The following is a 20,488-nucleotide window of genomic DNA, read 5'->3' as shown; positions in this document are numbered from 1 at the left end:
AAATGGTGTTTGTGTAACCCTGCCCATGGTCTGTCCTCCGAGTATGAACACTTCAATTTCTTGGCCTGGTCAGCCTGCCCAGTACTTTATTATATTCATGAGGTATATATGAGGAAGTGTCACGCACAGTAACTTGGGGTTCCCCCACCCTCTTCCATCATGACTGGCCTAAGAATATGCATACAATCCAAGTCAGAGCAGTAACAGTAAGCTATTGTTTCTGCTGTAGTATAAGGCAAGGGGGTATCAATCCCGTGAGATGAGAAATCTGGCAGAATGAATCATCTAACTTCTAAGGTGGTCAGTACTGTCCCTGAAAATGAAGCCAATCTTGGACATAAATGATACTAGAAATGGACAGAATTACTATTATCCATCTACTGTTGTCTGAATCTAAACTGTTTGCTGAAGGCTCACGTGTTAAAAGTATGGCTGTTAGCTGTTGGAAAGTAGTTGAATCATGAGCTCTAACCTCATCAGTGGATTATTTGACATCATTATTAGGATGTGTAAGAAACTAGGTTTGCCTTAGTTACGTGAAGCTGATCCTTGCACGTGTGCCCTGGGTTAGCTTATCTGCCTGCCTGCCTGCCATGCGTAGACATCTTTGTCCCACCATAGGCTTCCACCATGGTGCTCTGCCTTCCCACATACCTAGAGCAACTGGATCCAGCTGCTTCTAGGTCTAAGAACTCTGAAACCATGCATCTAAATAAGTCCATTCTCCTTTGTTTTCCAGACATTTTTCATAGTAATAAAAGCTAAATTGTGTTGTAAACATGTATTTATTATCCTACACACACACACACACACACACACACACACACACACACACACACACACACACACACACAGAAATGGCACAGGCAGGGTTTCAAGCCGAGTTCATGCCCTATATTCCTCAGAAATGTATACTGTTGATCAGAAAAAGAACTCACAGAGTGAGCCTGTCATGAGCTTTTTAACATTTGTATTTCCTTGTGTATATGCATATACTGTGGTATGTTTGGAGGTCAAAGGACAGCCTGTGGAACTGAGTCACTTTTCCCCTTGAATTATGTAATCATGTGATTTTTGAAGATGGAATTCATGTCTTCAGGACCTGCAAGTAACTTCAGCCCACTGAGCCATCTCTCCAGTCTGGTTTACAGGCAATTTGAGCATCTATATTCAGATGAGATCAGCAGTGTTGATGTAAATTCACTTTTACGCATCAGTAAATTACTTTCCTTTCATCAAACTCTGCGCTGGATACCCACCCCTACACACACACACAGTCCATGGTGTACATGAGGTATGTAGTCAGAGAACCTCGTGTTTTCTTTTCACCACCTAGATTCTGGGGACCAAATTCAGGTTGTGAGAACTGACGCTTTTACTCAGCGTTCCTGGGTCATCTTGGCCTGCTCTGTGGCTTTATCTAGTGGGAACTCAGTCTTACATACACTTCAGACAATTGATGCCACTTACTTACAAGAGAAAGACAGACCCACCCTGCATTACAATGGTGAAGACTGCTGAAGTAAGACATGCACATGCAGTACAATGAGGGAAACATGTGAATATTTTCATCTATATTTTAAAACTCTGTATTTTCCTGAATTTTCAGTTTTTCACAATAAAGTTTTAAAGTAAGAGGAGAAAGGAGGTTAACATCAGACATCTTCTAAGACTGTGAAGTACTTTACCTATCTTACATTAAATTGAAGCTGAGCCGGCTCAACATTAGGTGAACAGAGATCCGAGGATTCTACGTTTCCTTATTCACTACTGTACCTCCAGCCACATCAATACCATACGTGTTGAGTGAAATATCATAAATATCATGCCCACAGAGTCTAACACTCATGTACTCATGTGTCTACAGTTGCTACTTAAAAGCCATCTCTCAATAGATTCTAATTAAGAGTAGAAATTTGTCAACCTAAGTTAGTTTTACACCTCCAAAATATAGAGATAGATATTATTTAACATGTGAGCCAATTAGATTTTAACATATTGTAAAAGCACCAAAATTTAGAGTATTTAAAACTAAGTGTTATTATTATTTTGGTGAAGAGATTAAAGCAGTCCCAATATTTTCATATTATTATTTAACAAAAGAAAAGCTGGAGAGAAAGAGGACTTGATGAATTCTTATATTATTAGTTCAGAAGACCTCTAGCCTTACTTCATAAGATTACCAATATGCTTAGTGCGAACATGAGTGCTGATCCCAGATAGAGGCTTAGAAAATAGAGTTTTTCATACTAGCTGTCCCACAGTCCCCAGAACTCGCTTCTAGGTTGCTTTAAGCACCTTTTACATTTTGACTCTAAGAATTCAACTCTGTCCAGGTCTGACAGCTATGGACTGAACCTCTTGAAAACTGGCTTCAGGGAAAAGCTTAGTTACAAGCGAGACATTAGAGCTTGAGATTCAACATAAAAGGGTCTTATGATGTCAGCTGATAATGTTCCTTTATCCTGAAAATAATTGCACAATCATCTCAGAGCCTCAAAAATCTTTTATTTTTAGAGTCTGACCTTTTTCTATGCAGGAGCATTCTTAGTCATTCTTGGTATTCATCTGACAAAATTTTCCATTATTCTTGACATTAAAAATTGTATTAGGGATCAAAAAATAACATGAGCATTTATAAGATTCTCTAGAATCACTTGGTTTCCAGTGATTAGAACTGAGTTGTGCTTGGAAAGGAAGAGAGTGGCCGCACAGCACACTCCTGCTAAAAGCCACCTACAGATGACACTGAAGATGACGAATTCGAAGGAATTGGATACAATACACTTTCCTCAGAGGAAACAACTTGGTTTCTAAAGAGCATTCACTTCTGACATTTCAATTCCTGATTTCAGTGGCTGCACACTGTGCACTTCTGTGCCACACTTAGGGCACGTAAAGTACATGTCAAATAGGAAGCTACTCTTAACACAGTAGTAACAAAACACATGCTCACATCCAATAGTATGAGGCATTGTGGGCCACTCTCCACATAGAGCACACTCTTTTCCACTGCTGCCTAGTGTATTGTCACTACCAGCAGCGCTGGTAAGGGGGATGCACCAGGAAGACAACTTGGCTTTCAACTTCTGGATATTGATGAGCGGTAAGAGGAAAACCAGAAATTCGGCAAAGCCATGCCAGAGAAGTTCCCTATTCATGTACTCGAAGCCAACTTCGCGCATGCTCTGGGGCTTGCAAAATACAGAATGAATGCCAAGGAGGCGTTCTGTCAAAGTTGCAAACTTTCCTTTTTGTAGAAAAATCAAGAAGTTCATCAACTCACCTAATTTTAAAAGTCCAACCACAAAATTCATGCATTGTTTGGCTTTCCCGAAAGACGCTAAATGTCGGTTTCGAAACAAATCATAACATCGTTCTTCTAACCACCTTCCCCCAATAGTGCACACAGCATACAACAGTTTCTGATTTTTACTCGGTGGTTGGTATACTGGGTTGGGAGAAGAATCATTTTTGTACTGAATATTTAAAACTGACTGCCCCACAGTGGCATTTTTGGAATAGATGGTGAACCTCCACAGGAAAAGCCACAGAAATGCTTTCACTTCTGGCTCAAAGCGAGCTAACAGTCCTGGCTTAAATCCATGAAAACACTGAGTGAACTGGGACCACACGAGCTGCTCCAGGGCCTTATTCAGTTCAAGTGCATCCAGCTGACTTATCCTCAGCACTCTGCTGGCACTTTGTGTACTCTCTTCTCTGGCAGCCATATCTTCTCTGACGCTGTCTAGGAAAAATACAATTGGGAAACGTCAAGCAGTGGCAATCTTCTATGACCACGTCAGCTGCTTGGAAACACAGAAGATAGGCCTATGTGATCAGTATGGTAAAAACGGCAAGCAATGTCTTCTTAGCTGGAAACCGTCTTTCTTTCCTTCTTCCCTCCTTTATATTTTGACCCTACCCCACCCCCACCCTTCGTCCCCTATGAGTTGGGAGGGTGAGAGATCTAAGGAAAGAGAGACGATGGAGAGAGAGAGAGAGAGAGAGAGAGAGAGAGAGAGAGAAAGGCAGGGATGGAAGAAGGAGGGAGAAGAGGGAGACCATGGCTGTTCCAAAAATATACTCTACATAATATCCCTTGGTTAGACATTCTGCCAGAAAGACTAAAATCCAAAAACTAACAATGAGGCCAAATAACACAAGTAGAGAAAGATGAGCTACACAGAGCATGGTGACAGATGGCTACGTCCAGACCTCATTGTGAGTTGCTGCATTTGTATGAGACTGGAGGGTGTGTTTAAAGTCATCCCCAATCTTCCTCAAATATACTTTCCTTCTATTTCATTTCCAAAAAACTAATGTGTACTTTAGACACAGAGCTATTAAAGTGCTCCAAAAAAGGTATGGTTAAAGATATGTGCTATAATAATTTCATAAATATACAAGAAATAGATGGTAAAGAAGGAAGACAGTAGGAAAAATCTAAGAAGTTAATTAACGTTAGCTAGGTATGAGCACCTCCGAAGCCATTTACGATTGCTAAGGACAGCAGTAAAAACACCTGGCCACTGCAACAGTTAATATACAGATCAGCTGACATCTGCTACATCTTAAAAATGAACCAGAAAACTCTATGACCCAAATTACCTGTAGTTTGTAAGTGGGTCCCTTGCTTGATATATTTTCATGTAGAATATAAACATGTGGAACTCAGGGAAGATGAAGATAAAATAGTGATTGCAAGAAAATTGCAAAATTGGTGAGACTTAGCCAAATAATGCCAATTCTAAGTTAGAAGATGAGTAAATTCTGGAACTTACTGTCCAGCATGGCTACTATAGTCAGCACACCTGTTAAATTGGGCTAGGACTGTCTTCAAACACACATGTGCACACGTGCACACATTTACTTCCACTAATGATGAGCTGTGATGGATCAGTTTGTTTAACTGCAGTACTTATCTCACATATATAAGGTCATGATGTTATTTATTCCATATATAGCCCTTGTCAATTACATACTAATAAGACTGGGGCAAAACACAGTATAAGGCTTTTTCAGTACACAAAGTTTAAGTACATTCTCAAGCCTTTGAGAGGCCATGAGAGTAACATACAGAACCACACCTTACACTAGAGGTATGGACCCTGTGGCCATCAACTTTTGCCAGTGGGCCATGTGATCTGAAACCAGAGGTTTCACCGGATCCTCCCCACCCTGGGTTTCTCCAGTATAAAACAAATGGCTAGAGACAAAAAAATCTTAAACTCCTTTCAAATTTAATTATTTCATGAAATTTATTTAAAGGCATATGTTAGGGGGCTGGAGAGATGGCTCAGTGGTTAAGAACACTGACTGTTCTTCCAGAGGTCCTGAGTTCAATTCCCAGCAATTGCATGGTGGCTCCCAATCATCTGTAATGTGATCTGATGCCCTCTTCTGGTGTGTCTGAAGAGAGTGACAGTGCACTCACATACATAAAATAAATAAATCTTTTTTTTAAAAAAGGCATATGTTAAATGTTAAGTTTTAGACAGTAAAAGAACCAAAAGCATTCCTAAAATGAACAAGTACTTTTTGAAATGAAGACTACCTCTGACAACACAAGCATTTTCAAGAAGTGAATTTTTATGCTGCTCATGTGTCCTAAACTGAATTAATAGTGGAGTCTGGGAGTTCAAACCCAGGAAACGAAATGACCCTTGAATAATGTAGGCTGCTTGGTGACACCTTCCACTAAACCAGACGAGAGGGATGATTTCCCTATACGAATGCCAATCCCCTTCTGAGGGAGAACTGACCTTTCCTTGGATCTGTGGTCCCCTCAGCACTCAGCGGCCTATCAAAAGGTGGAGAATTCTGCTGCACATCTGCTTCACGAGGCTTTTGCCTCATACTTGCCAAGAGCTATAATAAAGGAAAGAGATTAAAAAGAGAAACTGAGTCTCCTTTCCCCAGTCTTCTAATCTAGTCCACTCCCAATGACTGCTAGTTCTGTGTACTTTTTCCATTATGCATTCATCACTAACTGCTAAAGACTATTTTTCCTAAAAAGTCTGGCTGCTCTCCCCTCCACTAGGCCTTCTATTGCTTTATCTACCTTCTGGCCCATTAGACACTGCCCACCCTATAACATAGGCCCCTCACCACGACCACCCTTATACAGTGGATCTTTTTTCTTCTTTTGCTTGGAGCATGTGTCCCCTTTCATCAACTGAGAGACTAAGTAAGGGACCAAGTACCACTTCCTCCTGACTCTAAAATCTGGATGGCCACCCCTCTGCCTGTGCCCGTAGCATTCCAGCTTCCTCTCTTGATCTCTATATGTTGGACATAATGTACTTGTTAACTATTTCTTCTACTACATGATAAATACTATCATGACTATTAGGGCATTTTCAGAGTTGAATCGGGGCAACTATCATAATTCCTGATATACAGAGGCATTCTATAATTATTTGATAGATAAATGAGCAGAATGAAAGTTTAGGGTAAGAAAGTAACCTCCAAAATTATTTCCAATTACTATGAAACACACAGTGGTTCTTATTTACTTCATAGTGTTTGTGGTCTACCTGCTATTTACATGTTTGGTTGGAGACAGTGATCTAACAGAATGAAAGGCAGTTGTGAGGATGGCGGAGCCTAAAATTTACCTAGGTTAAATGAGGGAGACAGGGAGGGTATGCTATATAAAATAGACAGGCAAATACAGTGAGCTGGGGTATGTGGTTTTCAAGGGGAAATTGAAGGCACTGTGCTTCCAACTGCATTTCTGGAGACAGGTTCCTGGAGGGAAGCTATCTAAGCAGGTTCTGGGAAGGAGCAATCGGGTCAGTAGGTCACAGAAACTAAAACCACTGTAAGAGGCAAGAAGAAGAGCCAGAAGCTCACAAGCAGAAGGACATGAGGAGGACGGAAGCCACTGACTACTTAACAGGCTGTTAGGAGATCCAGTGAGAGGCTAAGGGTTCTGTAAACTATAAACCTATCCATGGAGACAGACAGACAGAGCCAGAGAGCCAGAGAGAGAGAGAGAGAGAGAGAGAGAGAGAGAGAGAGAGAGAGAGAGAGAGAATCTAAGGTGAGCAGGCAGAGCTGATACTGTAAAGAATTATACATGAATGGAAGGCCACACATACAATTTTGAAGTCAGGGGTTTTTATAAGATGCCTTGGTGGCTACCATGTATTTATGGGGTAGACAGTTTGGGTGCAGATTTTTGAAAGCCCAGGCATTTCTAGTATAATTTACTTTATCTAGTTCAACATTAAATGAAGGTAGTGATATAAACTTCTGGTGGGTCATATCTTCTCACAATGAATTCAGTTTTCTTTATAATGATAACCTTGCATTCATCTCATTCATCTGATAAAAAGATATAAATATCTATAGGATACATGCGTCTTTCATATTGAGCATATTCTATACCTTTACTCATCTAGTGTAGTCCTTTTCAAATTTAAGAGCTTACCAGAATCACTAACAGGATCACAGTCAAAGACAGCTGGGTTCTCCTTTGTTTCTTGTTACCTGTTTATTTATTGTAACTTATTTACTTTACATCCTGATACCAGCTTCCCCCTTTTCTCCTCCCAGTCCCTCCCTCTGCCATTCACTGTTCTCGCTTGCTCCTCAGAAAAGGGGAGGCCTCTCCTCAAGCAGCCCTGGCATGTCAAGTTGCAGGAGTACTAGGTGCAGCTCCTATTGAGCCTAGACCAGGCAGCCCAGTTAGCAGAAAAAGATCCACAGGCAGGCAGCAGAATCAGAGACAGCCCCTGCCCCTGCTGTTAGGGATCCCACATGAAGACCAAGCTGCCATGTCTGTTTTACATGGATGGGGCTAAGGTCCATCTTAACGCATGCTCTTTGGTTGGTGCTTCAGTCTCTGAGCTCCTATGAGCCCAGGTTAGTTGATTCTGTATATTTGGTTGTGGTGTCCTTGACCTCTCTGGCTCCTTCAATCTTCATCTTCCTCTTCCACAGGATTTCCCAAACTTCAAATGTTTGGCTGTAGGTCTCTGCGTGTTCCATCAGTTGCTGGGAGAAGCCTCTCTGATGACATTTATGTTAGGCTCCTGTCTGCAAGTATTGCAGAATATTGTTGTGACAAGGATGGGCTCTCTCTCATGGATTAGATCTCAAGCTGGGCTAGTCACTGGTTGGCTATTCCCTCAACTTCTGCTCCATCCTTATCCCAGAACATCTTGTAGGCAAGACATATTAAGGTTTTGTGGCTGAGATGGAGTCCCAATCCCTGAACTGGAAGTATTGCCTGGTTACAGAAGATGACTATTTCAAGATCCATAACCACCATTGCTTTGCATCTTCATTATGGTCATCCTCATAGATTCCTGAGATTTTCCATTGTCCTAGGTTTCTAGCTCATCCCAGAGATATCTCATTCTCCCAATTACAGTTGTGTTTCCCAGTACTCTCTCAATCAGTCCTATCCCCACCAGATCAAGCCTGCTCTAACCTCCACCTCCTCCTGTGTAGTCTCCCCACTCCATCAACTTCTGAAGTCTATTCTATTTACTCTTCTCAGTGAAACTCAAGTGTTCTCCCTTGGGCCCTCCTTGTTACTTAGCTTCTTTGGGTTTGTGGATTGTAGTGTGGGAATCCTTTATGGCTAATATCCAATGAGTACATACCATGTTTGCTTTTCTGGGTCTGGGTTACCTTACTCAGGATCTTTTTTTTTTTTTTTTTCTTTTCTTTTTTTCGGAGCTGGGGACCGAACCCAGGGCCTTGCGCTTGCTAGGCAAATGCTCTACCACTGAGCTAAATCCCCAACCCCACTCAGGATCTTTTTTAGTTCTACCCATTTGTCTAAAAATTTCATGATTTTATTGTTTTTAATCCATTGTGTAGATATACCAAATGTTCTTTATTCATTCTTCTCGTTTGAGGGCAATCTACATTGTTTCCAGTTTCTAGCTATTACTAATAAAGCTGCTACGAACATAGTTGAGCAAATGTCCTTGTGGTATGGAAGAACATCTTTTGGGAATATGCCCAGGAGTGATATTGCTGGGTTTTGATCTATTCTCAATTTTCTGAGAAACCACCAAATCGATTACCAAAGTGTTTGTACAAGTTTGTACCCCTACCAGCAGAGAAGGAGTGTTCTTCTTATTCCACAATTGTACCAGCATGAGTTGCTATCCCTTGAGTTTTTGATCTTGGCCATTCTGATGGGTGTAAGGTGGAATCTCATGGTTGTTTTGATTTGCATTTCCTTGATGACTACAGATTTTGAACATTTCTTTAAGTCTACCTTGGCCATTAGAAATTCTTTTGTCAAGAATTCTCAATTAAATCAATACCCCGTTTTTAAAATTGGGTTATTTGTTTTGTTCATGTCTAATTTCTTGAGTTCTTTATACATTTTGGATATCAGGCTGGACTACACTCTTAAGACTTTGACTTATTAGAGATATCATGGGTCCTCAAGATTTCATGTTTCTCATAATTGCTGAAGTGATTTGGAGAACCTCTGGGTTAGTCATTTTCAAAGCAAAATTCACCTTTTTTTTTCTTCCTATCACCTGTACGCTTCAGTACTGTATGTTTTTCCTGTTATTAATTTCTAACTGGTTTTCTTCATCTACAAAAGCTGGTATAAACCTTCCAGTGACCCAGTATGCATCTTTTTTTACTAAGAAGTCTGTGAAATTCAAAACCATTGTTAATTCCACAAAAATCCTGATTAAAACTGGATCTTGGAATACAGAGAAAAAGACATGCCCTGGCTCTCAAGGCTATCACTCAAAGCATAAAATGAGAAGCAAGCCAAATAAAGAGAACCAAAGTGGTATTTTTCCCAATATGATCTCGATCTCTCGATCTTGATCTCTCGATATCTCTCTCAATCTCTACTCTCTCACTCTCCCCCCCCCTGTCAGACAGAAAAAAAAGACCAAATCATCAACAACCAAAACAAAAATCATTATTCTATTAGCTAACACAAACCTACATGATTTCTCAGCCAATTCAAATCAATGTGAGCCCTACATATATGGTCCCTAGTACTAAGTTTGACAGTTGATTTTCCTAGCCAAGAGCGATGAGATGTTCAGCTTGCTTTATGGGGCCAGCAGTACTAATTTACATTTCTCTTAAATACTAAAACTGAAAGGTCTAGAATGGAATATCTTAATTTTACAGATCTCGAATTCAACAGAAACTGGCTGCTTCTAGGAGCTGCTCATGAATGATCAACTGTAAACTTGTATAAGATGGGGGCAGGGGCCGTTGGAAGCTAGTCAACGCACTAGGTGAACAGCATGTCAACACAACTAGGTAAAGTGATAATTGGAAAGATATCTCTGTTTCAAGTTCTTAATGGATATTTAATAAGAGGTCAGTGAAGAGTTTCTCAGACAGGCAACCTTTTTCAAAACCCTTCTTTCTAGAGACATACTTGAGATCATGTAGTAAAGAGGAATTTTTAATGATTACCAAAAAAGGAGACTTAGAACTTAGCAGAGTCTAACGGATCCAATACTTAACAGTACTATAAAAAAAAAATTCTGTCTTATTTCTTCTGTTATAGCTAAACATTTTTCTTTGCTCCCCCTTCACCCCCAAGCCTGGCCCCAGTGTAGATTAGGGACAGCTGGCCTTACTCATCTCCCTTTCTAAGGCTCTTTAGTAGACCAAAAAGACTTATCATTAAACTGTTCTTCAACTTTTGCATCCCAGATGGATAATTTGTTTCTCTGGGTTTTGTTTTAGGGTTTATTTCCAAGATTTTAACAGTTTTGGTGATGTGTCTTAGTCGTAAACCTAGAACAAACACTGTCCATTGCACACAGTTTGTCCGATGGAATACCTCACCTAGATTATATTCTTCATCCATCTTCACACAACTGTGACAGACTGAGAGAAGCAAAGTCAAAAATCAAACTTCTTGGCTCAAGTTCTAGCTCTGTCTCCTACTTGCTTTGTGATGAAAAAATTCATTAGCCTTAGATTCTTCTTCTAAAAGCTGGAAATAACAGCTACTTCAATGGGTTGTTGAGATTAAACTAGATGTCACAAAAGTGGCTTGGAAACTATAAAATAGTCTTATTATCACATTTATTACCTTGGCTAAGGATGGGCGTAAAAGAAAAAGACTACCCGTTAATTTTGGCAAATCTAGTTTGAAAAGACCGCAATCTTCAATATTACTCACAATAATGCCTTAACCTGTGTCAAAAGAATTTGTTTCCAGGAAATATTGTCTATATCATTAAAATGTAATTGTGGCAGACAAATGTAAACAGAATACCACTATTAGATGTGCTTATGTGAGCCAGGCAGGAAGACCTGACAGTACGCTTATCCTACATTTAGTTTGTATCTTTTCTGAACAAGATAAAATGGGAATTGTAGAGAATAAGGTTAGCTTCTGTCTTAGGGTTTTACTGATGTGAACGGACACCATGACCAAAGCAAGTCTTATAAAAGACAACATTTAATTGGTACTGGCTTACAGATTCAGAGGTCCAGTCCAGTATCATCACAGCAGAAACATACAAGCATCCACACAGGCATAGTGCAGGAGGAGTTGAGTTCTCCATCTTCTTCTGAAGGCTGCTAGTAGAAGACTGACTTTCAGGCAGCTAGGGTGAGGGTCTTATACCCTACAACCACAGTGAAACACTTACACCTACCAACAGGGCCATACATTCTAATAGTGCGACTCCCTTGGCCAAGCATATACAAACCATCACAGGTTCCATTACTACCAATGCACTTGGCAATTTAACCCCATCAATATGGTTAAGCCTGTGACTAGGACATAAAGAAATCTCAGGAGCACACACATATTATATCCTTCTGGGTTATTCTGTCCCACAGAGCAGGGCACAGACAGTCCAAGTATCAAACCCCAGGTTTATAAACAAAATACTATACTCTCTTCTTCTCCCACAACTCCACTCCATCCCCAACCCCCTTTTCTGGCAGGCACAGATCTTTTAGAATACTACCTTTTGAGAAGGACAGTGCTCAGGAGAGGAAATGATGAAATAGATATAATTGGAGGTTCAATTAATCTGATTATAGAATCCTCTTCCTATCACTGCAGCATAATAAGATTTGGCCCGTAATAGGTGTGAAGTAAAAAAAAAAAAAAAAAAAAAAGCAAGCCATAAATGCCTTTAAATCAGATAAAATCATTTCAACATAATGGAAGTAGTCTGTTTTAGTGACTTCTAATTCTTTGACAAATACTTATTCAATTTAACTAATATTCATTGGGCATATAAATGCCAGCCATTTTTCTACCTAGCAAATTTGATCTAAATATTTATTATGTGAACTTCCTTTTTCCCCATACATTAACACAACTGAGCTTTAGTAAAATCAGAACTGGCCATGGATCTCTGAATCAAAGAATGAGTCTTAAAATGTGAAAATTATAATTAGGGTCACAAAAGTCCTCAGTAAAAAAGATAAGCATCTTTCATACTTAGGAAAAAGGAACAGGCTGTGCAAAAGGCCCGAGATGTGAACTCCTGGCTATGGTCTCCTTGAGACTCTTGGAGACTGATTTCAGCAGAAGCTGCTGGAATGTATCCTTGGTTAGTTAATCAGTGTGTTTTCATGTCTCCTGGCATAGGTAAGTCATCTGTGGTAAAGAAAACAGAGAGGCCTTGGAAAAGAGCTGGGCTGCTGGGCTATAACACACTAGACAAAGTACACTGACAGGGATGCTGCACCGATACTGATCACGATTGAGAAAATTATCATGATGACATTTCAGATGCTTAGCCTGACAGCACGGTCCACTGAGTAAGAGGAAAACTGTGCAAGAGAGAAGTTACAGGATGTCTACAGTCCAAAGGTTGTCCAAGATGGTAGTGAACTTTTGGAGAAGGAAATTTATTTTCAGTAAGAACTATGCAAATAAAAAAGGTTGTTTAACTTATCATATTTTTAGACAAACAAAATTTCTACGACTTTGGTGAACCGGTAATTTCTTGGCTCCTATTCAGTGATTGCCAGTACCGATGCTCAACCACCAGGTACTTTACTTTCAAGAATTTAACTAAGCTTTAGTAATTTCCATATTTTTGGTTCTTTTAAACTGATACTCAATTTCAAACATGCTGACTCAAAGTTTAAGAGTTCAAATAAATACAAGTCACCCTTGATCTTTTTGCTTTTGTAAACAGAATTATTCTGAATTAAAATAGTAAAACATATTGTTTTCAAAATGCCTAGTGAAGTTTCATCCTATTACATCTTTTAACACCCCATTCTAAAAAATTTCCCCTCATTTTTGAATCCATGTTACTCTTAAGAAATATTTATTATTCAGGCAAAAAAAGCATATAAAACTGATTAAAGTTACAATTTGTGACAAAAATATTAGCTTTAGAAACAGATTCTATACTTTAAAGATATAGGTGAAAGATGCTGAGGTGAACAGATAAAAGGTATAACACCTCCCGGGGTTTTAAGGTAATTAAACTAACTTGTCACATAAATATGTTTAAGGCCAAATGACCCAGCACTAAGAACTGTTAAAAAGGTTCCCTGCTGACATTTTATCAGGGCACATGCCACACTGCTTTTCTTTCAGATTAAAAAATAAAATAAAAAAGATCCTGAAACAGGTTTTTGAAGAGCAGCAACATATAACCTCATGCCTTAAATAACTCCTGTTTTCTTTTTGATTTTCATTTCCCAAAATAAAACCTTTATTTTCTACATACACTGAAAAACCATAGCAAATGATTTCACTTCATTGAGGAAGAAGGAAATTTTCAGTATGTACTTTAAAGCTTTTATTGAGTGTGGTACAAATTATCAATGAATATATTTTATTTAAAAACACATTATTGACAGAAATCTATCAATAATAATGTGGGTATTGTCAGGGGCCTGTCAATATTAATGTAATTATGATTAAGAGGATAACATGGATTTTAGCTATAATACCGAGTAACATCTCCTACATTGCTGCTATCAATATACACATTATTATTGACCTGTTCTGGGACTCTCAGTACTAGATGTATTACCATTAAACATATTTGTCAATGCATACTGCCTACAGAAATTCTACATTTAAATTTACAGTCCTGTAAACGTTGTCAGCAGAAACCTCTAAATCCCAATGAATCTCTAGGCCATCTACCGCTGACAACTCGTCCTTAGTAGGACAGAAATCATAGCTACACTGTCTTAGGAACTCCATTAATCAAAATGGATGGAACTATAGTTTCATTTTATTTCTCTCTAGGTTTTAAGTTTTAGGTTAAAACTTCATATTTGGAGATTGCGTGAATAATCTCTAAGTGCAGACCTTTTGAATCTAAGAAGATATTCTTCGTGTAGTCAGATAGATTTACTGTCCATTGTACTAAAATCAATACTACAAATGGTACATGCATCAGAGAGGGACTTAACTGGATTCCCAGAGTACACTTCAAACATAGGTAAGAGTAAAACTGTGGCTGAGATCCATTAGGATACCCTGACCTCTGGCACTCCGAGCAGTGCTAAACCCCATCAAATCCCACTTTTGCCAGACTTGCTAAATTAATTGTAACTACTCTGTTGTTCCTCCCTCTATCACAAATAAATTTACTTCCAATACTTTATAGTGAACCAGTCTGATAAATCACAATAATGCTCATTTGGATGCATCCAAGACACATTAAACTTTCAAACTGTGGGCATTAGGTCTCCAAAATAGTTTTCAGTTGAATTCAGTCCTTAGTCAAAATTTTAGCATTTTCTTAACTTTTTAAATATATGTATGAAAAAAAAAGGGATAAAGAGTTCTTAGAAAAGAGAGTAGAGATAAGTTCCTTATCAGAGGGGATAAAATATACATACATACATACATACATACATACTCCCCTCTTTGAAAAAACCTAAGAAACCAAGACAAAACCATAAAACTACAATTCATATTACACACCACACCTCTCCCCAAAGGCCTTGCTTATTTTCAGTTACTGTGTATTTATTGCAGTATATAATGTTAACTAAAACACTATCTTAAAACCTTAAAAACAGAGTTTTCAACACCTTGGCTTAACCCCACCCATTTTTTAAAAAGAAAGTAGCAAGTTTACATATTCTTTTCTTTCAGAAAGTTGCTGTTTCTATATCATACCGAGGGCATCCTGCAACACTAAAGACATGTTTGAGTGCATACAGGAAATGGCATACCAAAGAGACCCTGGACAAGTCATTTTACTACAACTGGGGAAAAAAACAATTATAAACAAAACCTTGTAATTTATAAGAAGTGCTTTAGCAAAGCTTGGAAGGAGGACATTTGAAAACAAACCCCTTTCCAATTGGAGACATGGTAATACTAAACACTGACTTTAAAAAACTATAAAGAAAATATAGCAGGAATCATGATAAAGGGACAATCATGGAAAACAAAAACGAGGACATAAAAAGATTACTAACTACTATAAAGTCACAGGGCTAGAAGTGGCAAAACATGCTCTGTGTCTGTGTCCTGAATCAACAAGGTGATGAAGGCCCCAAAGTATAACTACTTTAAGGTGGCACCAGAGGACACATTGGAAGAATTATTGTCAAAGGCTAAGCCTGAAATGGCAACTATAGGTACTTCATGCACAGATGAAATACCTGAAAAAACTATATCTTCAAAGTATAAATTCTATAAATTCAGGGATTCTTTGAATCAACTTGCTTAAGAGAAGAATTCCAAATGACTTCAACATTATTAGAACATAGATTTAAATGCAATTTTTATGGTAAAAGAGAATGGGAAAATATCCCCAAATTATCAAAGAGATATCAATCACAGTACAGAAATTACCAAGTAATACCTAATGGTACCAGACACTACATATTTCCTTTATATTATGTCCTGGAATCCATCTAAAACAGTAGCTGTTATTATCTCTACTTTAAAACAAAAATAATTTAAGGTCAAGTAACAATACATTTCTGGTAATCACTACAAAATTTGTAGAACACAACAAACTTAGCATTTTTTATCATTGTTGTTCCTCAGGATCATTCAAAAGACCAATTTCATAACCAAGCTCTCTGAATTACAGATGAAGAAAGAAATTAGAGGAATGTGGTAAACCATCCAAGCTCCCATGCACATTCCCTACCCCATAGGGACCTATGGTCAGAGAATCAGTCAAAGGGATTGAATGTCAATCCTAACAGAGAGACTTATATGGGTGAAAAATGTGGTGTGATCATTTATTATGAATACAGAATTGTATGTAAGGTACATACAAAACATCTATCACACAGGGTTAGACAAGACACTGACAGAATTAACTTTGGAGTTCCTGGATGATATGTTTTAATAAGAAAGAAAAGATAATTATGTGGTATTTCGTCTTACTTTACCCACTCAGGAAAGAAATCTGAGCTCTGATAAAAAGGAATACATATTAAATACAGAAAAAAAAAAACCAATATCAAAGGGACTTTTGACTGTATTGAAGGAAATGGGCTGGAAAGCCACATAGCCTACACTAGGAAGGCTGGAGGATCAATGGTCCTCTTCCTTCTTTCTGCTACCAAGTATAAAAACCATAGTACTCAGCTTAAATCAATGTCAGGCTCACAGTCAAGGAGAGATGGACCAGCTGAGGCCCTTCTCCAAAGGTTTCTCTCACATTCTGAAGGAATGAAGAGCTTCACGGAAAAAGACAGGGAATATGTAGCCTACATTCCCGTTTTCCAACCCAGATTACCAAGAACAGGTGAAGGTTACAAGCAAACTCAACTGAACGTTGGTTCAGATATAAAAACTGATACAGTTCACACTCTCTTTGCACTATAGGAATCTGAAAATTACTTAAGATCACATAGTGCTAGATCCCTAATTTTACTAGACATAGGATGGCCAGCAAGTCCTCACATACCTTTTAAGACTCAGAGATTGAACTGGTCAAACAGAAAATCACTCCAAAGACCTTTATGACCATCAATTTAAACAAAATTTTAATTATAGTTAAAAAAAAAAAAAGAAAAACAAGAATATTTGGAAGGAAGGGAAATTAGGAATTATGAGTGATCAAAAAGACAGAATGAAACTTGAACCACTATTTTATAAAATGAAACAGCATTGCCATGTTGGCCCCTTTTAGAAACTATGAATATATAACTTTGGGGTGCCAGAATAACCAAATGAACGCAGACTGAAAACAAATGAACAATTGTCCTAAGAAGGAGAATTTTCATGCTAAAAAGCAAGGCAGATCATCTGGTCCGAGATATGAATTAAATCCTAACAGGAACACTGTTATATAAGAATATATATAAGAACATAAGAACAAGCTGTGCTTGTTAAACTACAGCTGACAGTCGGCTGGCTTTGTCTCTCCTCTGCATGGCTCCAGGAAATTTCTACAAAAGTTCTTTTATGGAACAATTTTAAAACCACAGATTGAGTGCTACCTCTAATTACTAAAAAGGAGAATTAGGCCAAAAGGTAAAGCTGGGCAGAAACAAACTATAATCAAGACTAGGACTTAATTCTTTTCCTTTTAGTGGCCTAGCATGCTCAGTTACTTTACTTCTTAAAGGGGGAAAAAAGAAAAGCTTCCTTTTTTTCCCCCCCAAACTAATTCTACTGACTCCTCTTTCAAATCTCCTGGCTCATGGTCTTTCAACTGTAATCGTTCTGGATACAAGTAATTGGTAGTACAAAAAGGATCAAGACAGTAAAAAGAAAGAAAAGTCTGCTACTCCAAACCCATTCTGTTCAGGTTTAACTAAAGGCCACACATTCCTGGAAAGTGTTTTGACTACAAACTGGTAAGGGCGTCTAGGGTGGGGTCTCTTAGACATACATCAATTATTTAAAATAGTCAAGATGAAAATGTGGCAAAGGGTGCCACAGAATATTTGAAACCGACATATTGGGAAAGTTTCCATATGTGAAAAATCCTTTTGCTAAGAGTCTGTGTGTGTGTGAAATGGCACGTGAATAAATTAGCGAACCAGCAAAGACTTTTAAGGACCCCCCTAAGAGAAGAACAGAAATGATTATCACATTCCTTATAACAAACTAATGAATTTCAATGTACATCAGAAGCTATCTTGTAAGAAAATCTTCAATACCTCTTCCAACGGAGACCAAGACCGAGATTTTAAGTGAATGGGCCCTAGAAAAGGTTGAAACTCCAAAACACTGAAAAAAAGAACTTTTTCATAAACCCCGAGAGATTCTTTTTTAAGAGTTAAAAATATCTAGTACTGTTAATGGCGAGGAGGCGCTTTCGGGGCTGTCTGCAACGTCGCCCCGGGGAATGCAGAGGTTGGTTCCCTGCAGAGTCGCTTTGTTTGTGTGATGGCATTAAACTAGGGGAAAACTAGGAGTTTGGATTTGTTTTACTGCCTTTCCGGAAACCCAGAGACAGGCTGGCTCCTTCCAGAAAGACAGGAAGCCACAGCGGCCTGCAGCCAAGGCGAACGTCGCCAGGCCGTCCCCCGAGAGCGCGGGGCCCGCACGCCGGACCGCCTCCGAGCGGACACTGACCTGCAGGGTCTGCGGAACACACCAGCGCCGCGCAAACTTTTCTCTAACATTCTCTGGCAAGCTGGGCTTTTCCTAGCCGAATCTGGGTAGCCCTCGCTTCCGGAATTCGCGGGCTTCCGGAACGACGGAAGACCCGGAAGTGGCTGAAGAGAAACCTGGGAAATTACAGCCAGTGGAAATACCGGTTTTGAGGAAAGCTGGATAAGGCCCAACGGCGGAAAATGCCGAGGAGCCGAGGAGCCGAGGAGCCGAGGAGCCGAGGAGCCGAGGAGCCGAGGAGCCGAGGAGCCGAGGAGCCGAGGAGCCGAGGAGCCGAGGAGCCGAGGAGCCGAGGAGCCGAGGAGCCGAGGAGCCGAGGAGCCGAGGAGCCGAGGAACCGAAGGGACGATGGAAGGAGACGCCGAAGAGGACACTCCACGCCCTGGGATTGGTCCGCAAAGCTGCCTCTGATTGGCAGAAGAGTCACCAAGCGGTCAGCGCGGGGTCAGGGACCGGCGTGAAGAGGCTTTCGTGTCACCTCCCGTTGGGACCTCTGGGTAATGCGGGCGGGCTCTGATCCCTCGGACGCCGCTGCGGGCCGCTGGACAGGCGCCGCCGGCTGGAGAGGTGCGCCTGCGCAACTGAGGCCTGGGACTGACCTTGGGTCCTCGCGGATGTCTGACCTTGTCCCCAAATATGTGGCAACACGCTAGGTCCCCATCGAGTAGCCATGCGGGCTGAAAGCCACCCGGTGGAAGGCAGTCTGGTGACAATGAGCAGGAATGGCCCTGGCTGGGTGGTTGGTCTTAAGGTTCTTAGGAAATCAGGTAGAGCCTATACCAAATTTGTAATGACTCTTTAATGCTTACAACCCTGCCCCATATCCACCCTACACCAGCTGGACCCAGGCTTGTCTAGGTAGTGATACAAGAATACAATTGTTTCCAACACCCCAAACCCTTTCCTTGTATTTTGTTTCAAGAATTATGCTGAGCACCAGAGTTTTAGAGCATCACACATGGACAAGATAAAGGAGAATGTAGTAAGAACCTCAGAATCATGCACTCAGTACAATTCTGATTCGTTTTTTAAAAGACACAGTGTGCTATCGGCATCCAGAGTATCTTCTATACATTAAAGGAGAACTTGGGCAAAATAGGATGGAGGACAAAGAAGGGAAACAAATCTTTTTCTACCAAGTAACCCCAACAGTGTAGAAGACAAAGTAGGAGGAGCTCCCGATTGAGATGTTGGGTATGGAATTCAGATAGAGAATGGAAGGAGATGTCTAGCGATGCATCCTGTATAACCACCGGTGATGGCCACTGTCTTCTTGTGACTGCTTTGAAATAAGCCTACTCTACCTGTAACATGGACATGATTCTGAGACATCATAAAGGGATACAAAATACTCATCAATTTGATGCATTGGCCATTATATTGAAAGAGTTCCAAAAAATTTAAATCAATGTAATTCCCATTATATAGTCGTTGGGTGCTGTTGCTCAAGAGAGTAAATTCTCTTTGAAGAGCAAGGCTTTGACTTACTTGTGTAGTAAGGTGCCCATGTTGTCTTTCCTTGGTAGGCCAAGGATAGACTGATTCACCTTTTAGTTTTTGTTTTTGTGTTTTCGCTTTTGAGACTGGCTTTTGCAATGTAGCTACGATTGGCCTCAAAGCACTTCTGTCTCAGATGCTACATGCTGGGAAGACAACTGTATATTTTTTTCTTGCCTAGTTCACTTGATCTTCATGAGGACAAAGGTGAAATTTAAAAGAAAAAAATCAAAAAGGGGACCAGGGAGAAGGCTCAGCAAAGAAAGGTACTTTCTGCCAAGCAGGAGGGACAAATTGGTTCCTAGATACTCATAAGGGAAAGAGTACTTTCTCTTGGATCCTTCAGTATGACTGCCCCATATAAACACACACACACACACACACACACACACACACACACACACAACAATTACATATAAACACACCACATGTGCACACACAATAATGACTACAGAAGACATTTTCAGAAAGCATCTTGAGTTCAAAGAG

The 20,488-nt window shown here is 39.8% G+C and overlaps 1 protein-coding gene across 2 annotated transcripts; it reads right to left on the bottom strand.

Moving 5' to 3' along the window:
• Window positions 1-2,489: 2,489 nt before the first annotated feature.
• Pex2 (peroxisomal biogenesis factor 2) lies at window positions 2,490-18,633 on the bottom strand. Of its 2 annotated transcripts, none has more exons than XM_032898621.1 (2): window positions 18,464-18,633; window positions 2,490-3,748 (listed from the first exon to the last, which is right to left on the bottom strand). In XM_032898621.1, the coding sequence occupies exon 2, from the start codon at window positions 3,729-3,731 to the stop codon at window positions 2,814-2,816; it is 918 nt and encodes a 305-aa protein (XP_032754512.1). In that variant the 5' UTR covers window positions 3,732-3,748; window positions 18,464-18,633; the 3' UTR covers window positions 2,490-2,813. The 2 variants fall into 2 exon arrangements, with proteins under 2 accessions (XP_032754512.1, XP_032754511.1); XM_032898620.1 differs by lacking the exon at window positions 18,464-18,633 and adding an exon at window positions 5,766-6,906.
• Between the last annotated feature and the right edge of the window lie 1,855 nt (window positions 18,634-20,488).

The sequence above is a fragment of the Rattus rattus genome, chromosome 3 (genome assembly GCF_011064425.1).
Source record: "Rattus rattus isolate New Zealand chromosome 3, Rrattus_CSIRO_v1, whole genome shotgun sequence".
Taxonomy (NCBI): Eukaryota; Metazoa; Chordata; class Mammalia; order Rodentia; family Muridae; genus Rattus; species Rattus rattus.
The sequence above is the reverse complement of the archived record's forward strand: the minus strand, read 5'-3'. Positions and strand labels throughout refer to the sequence as shown.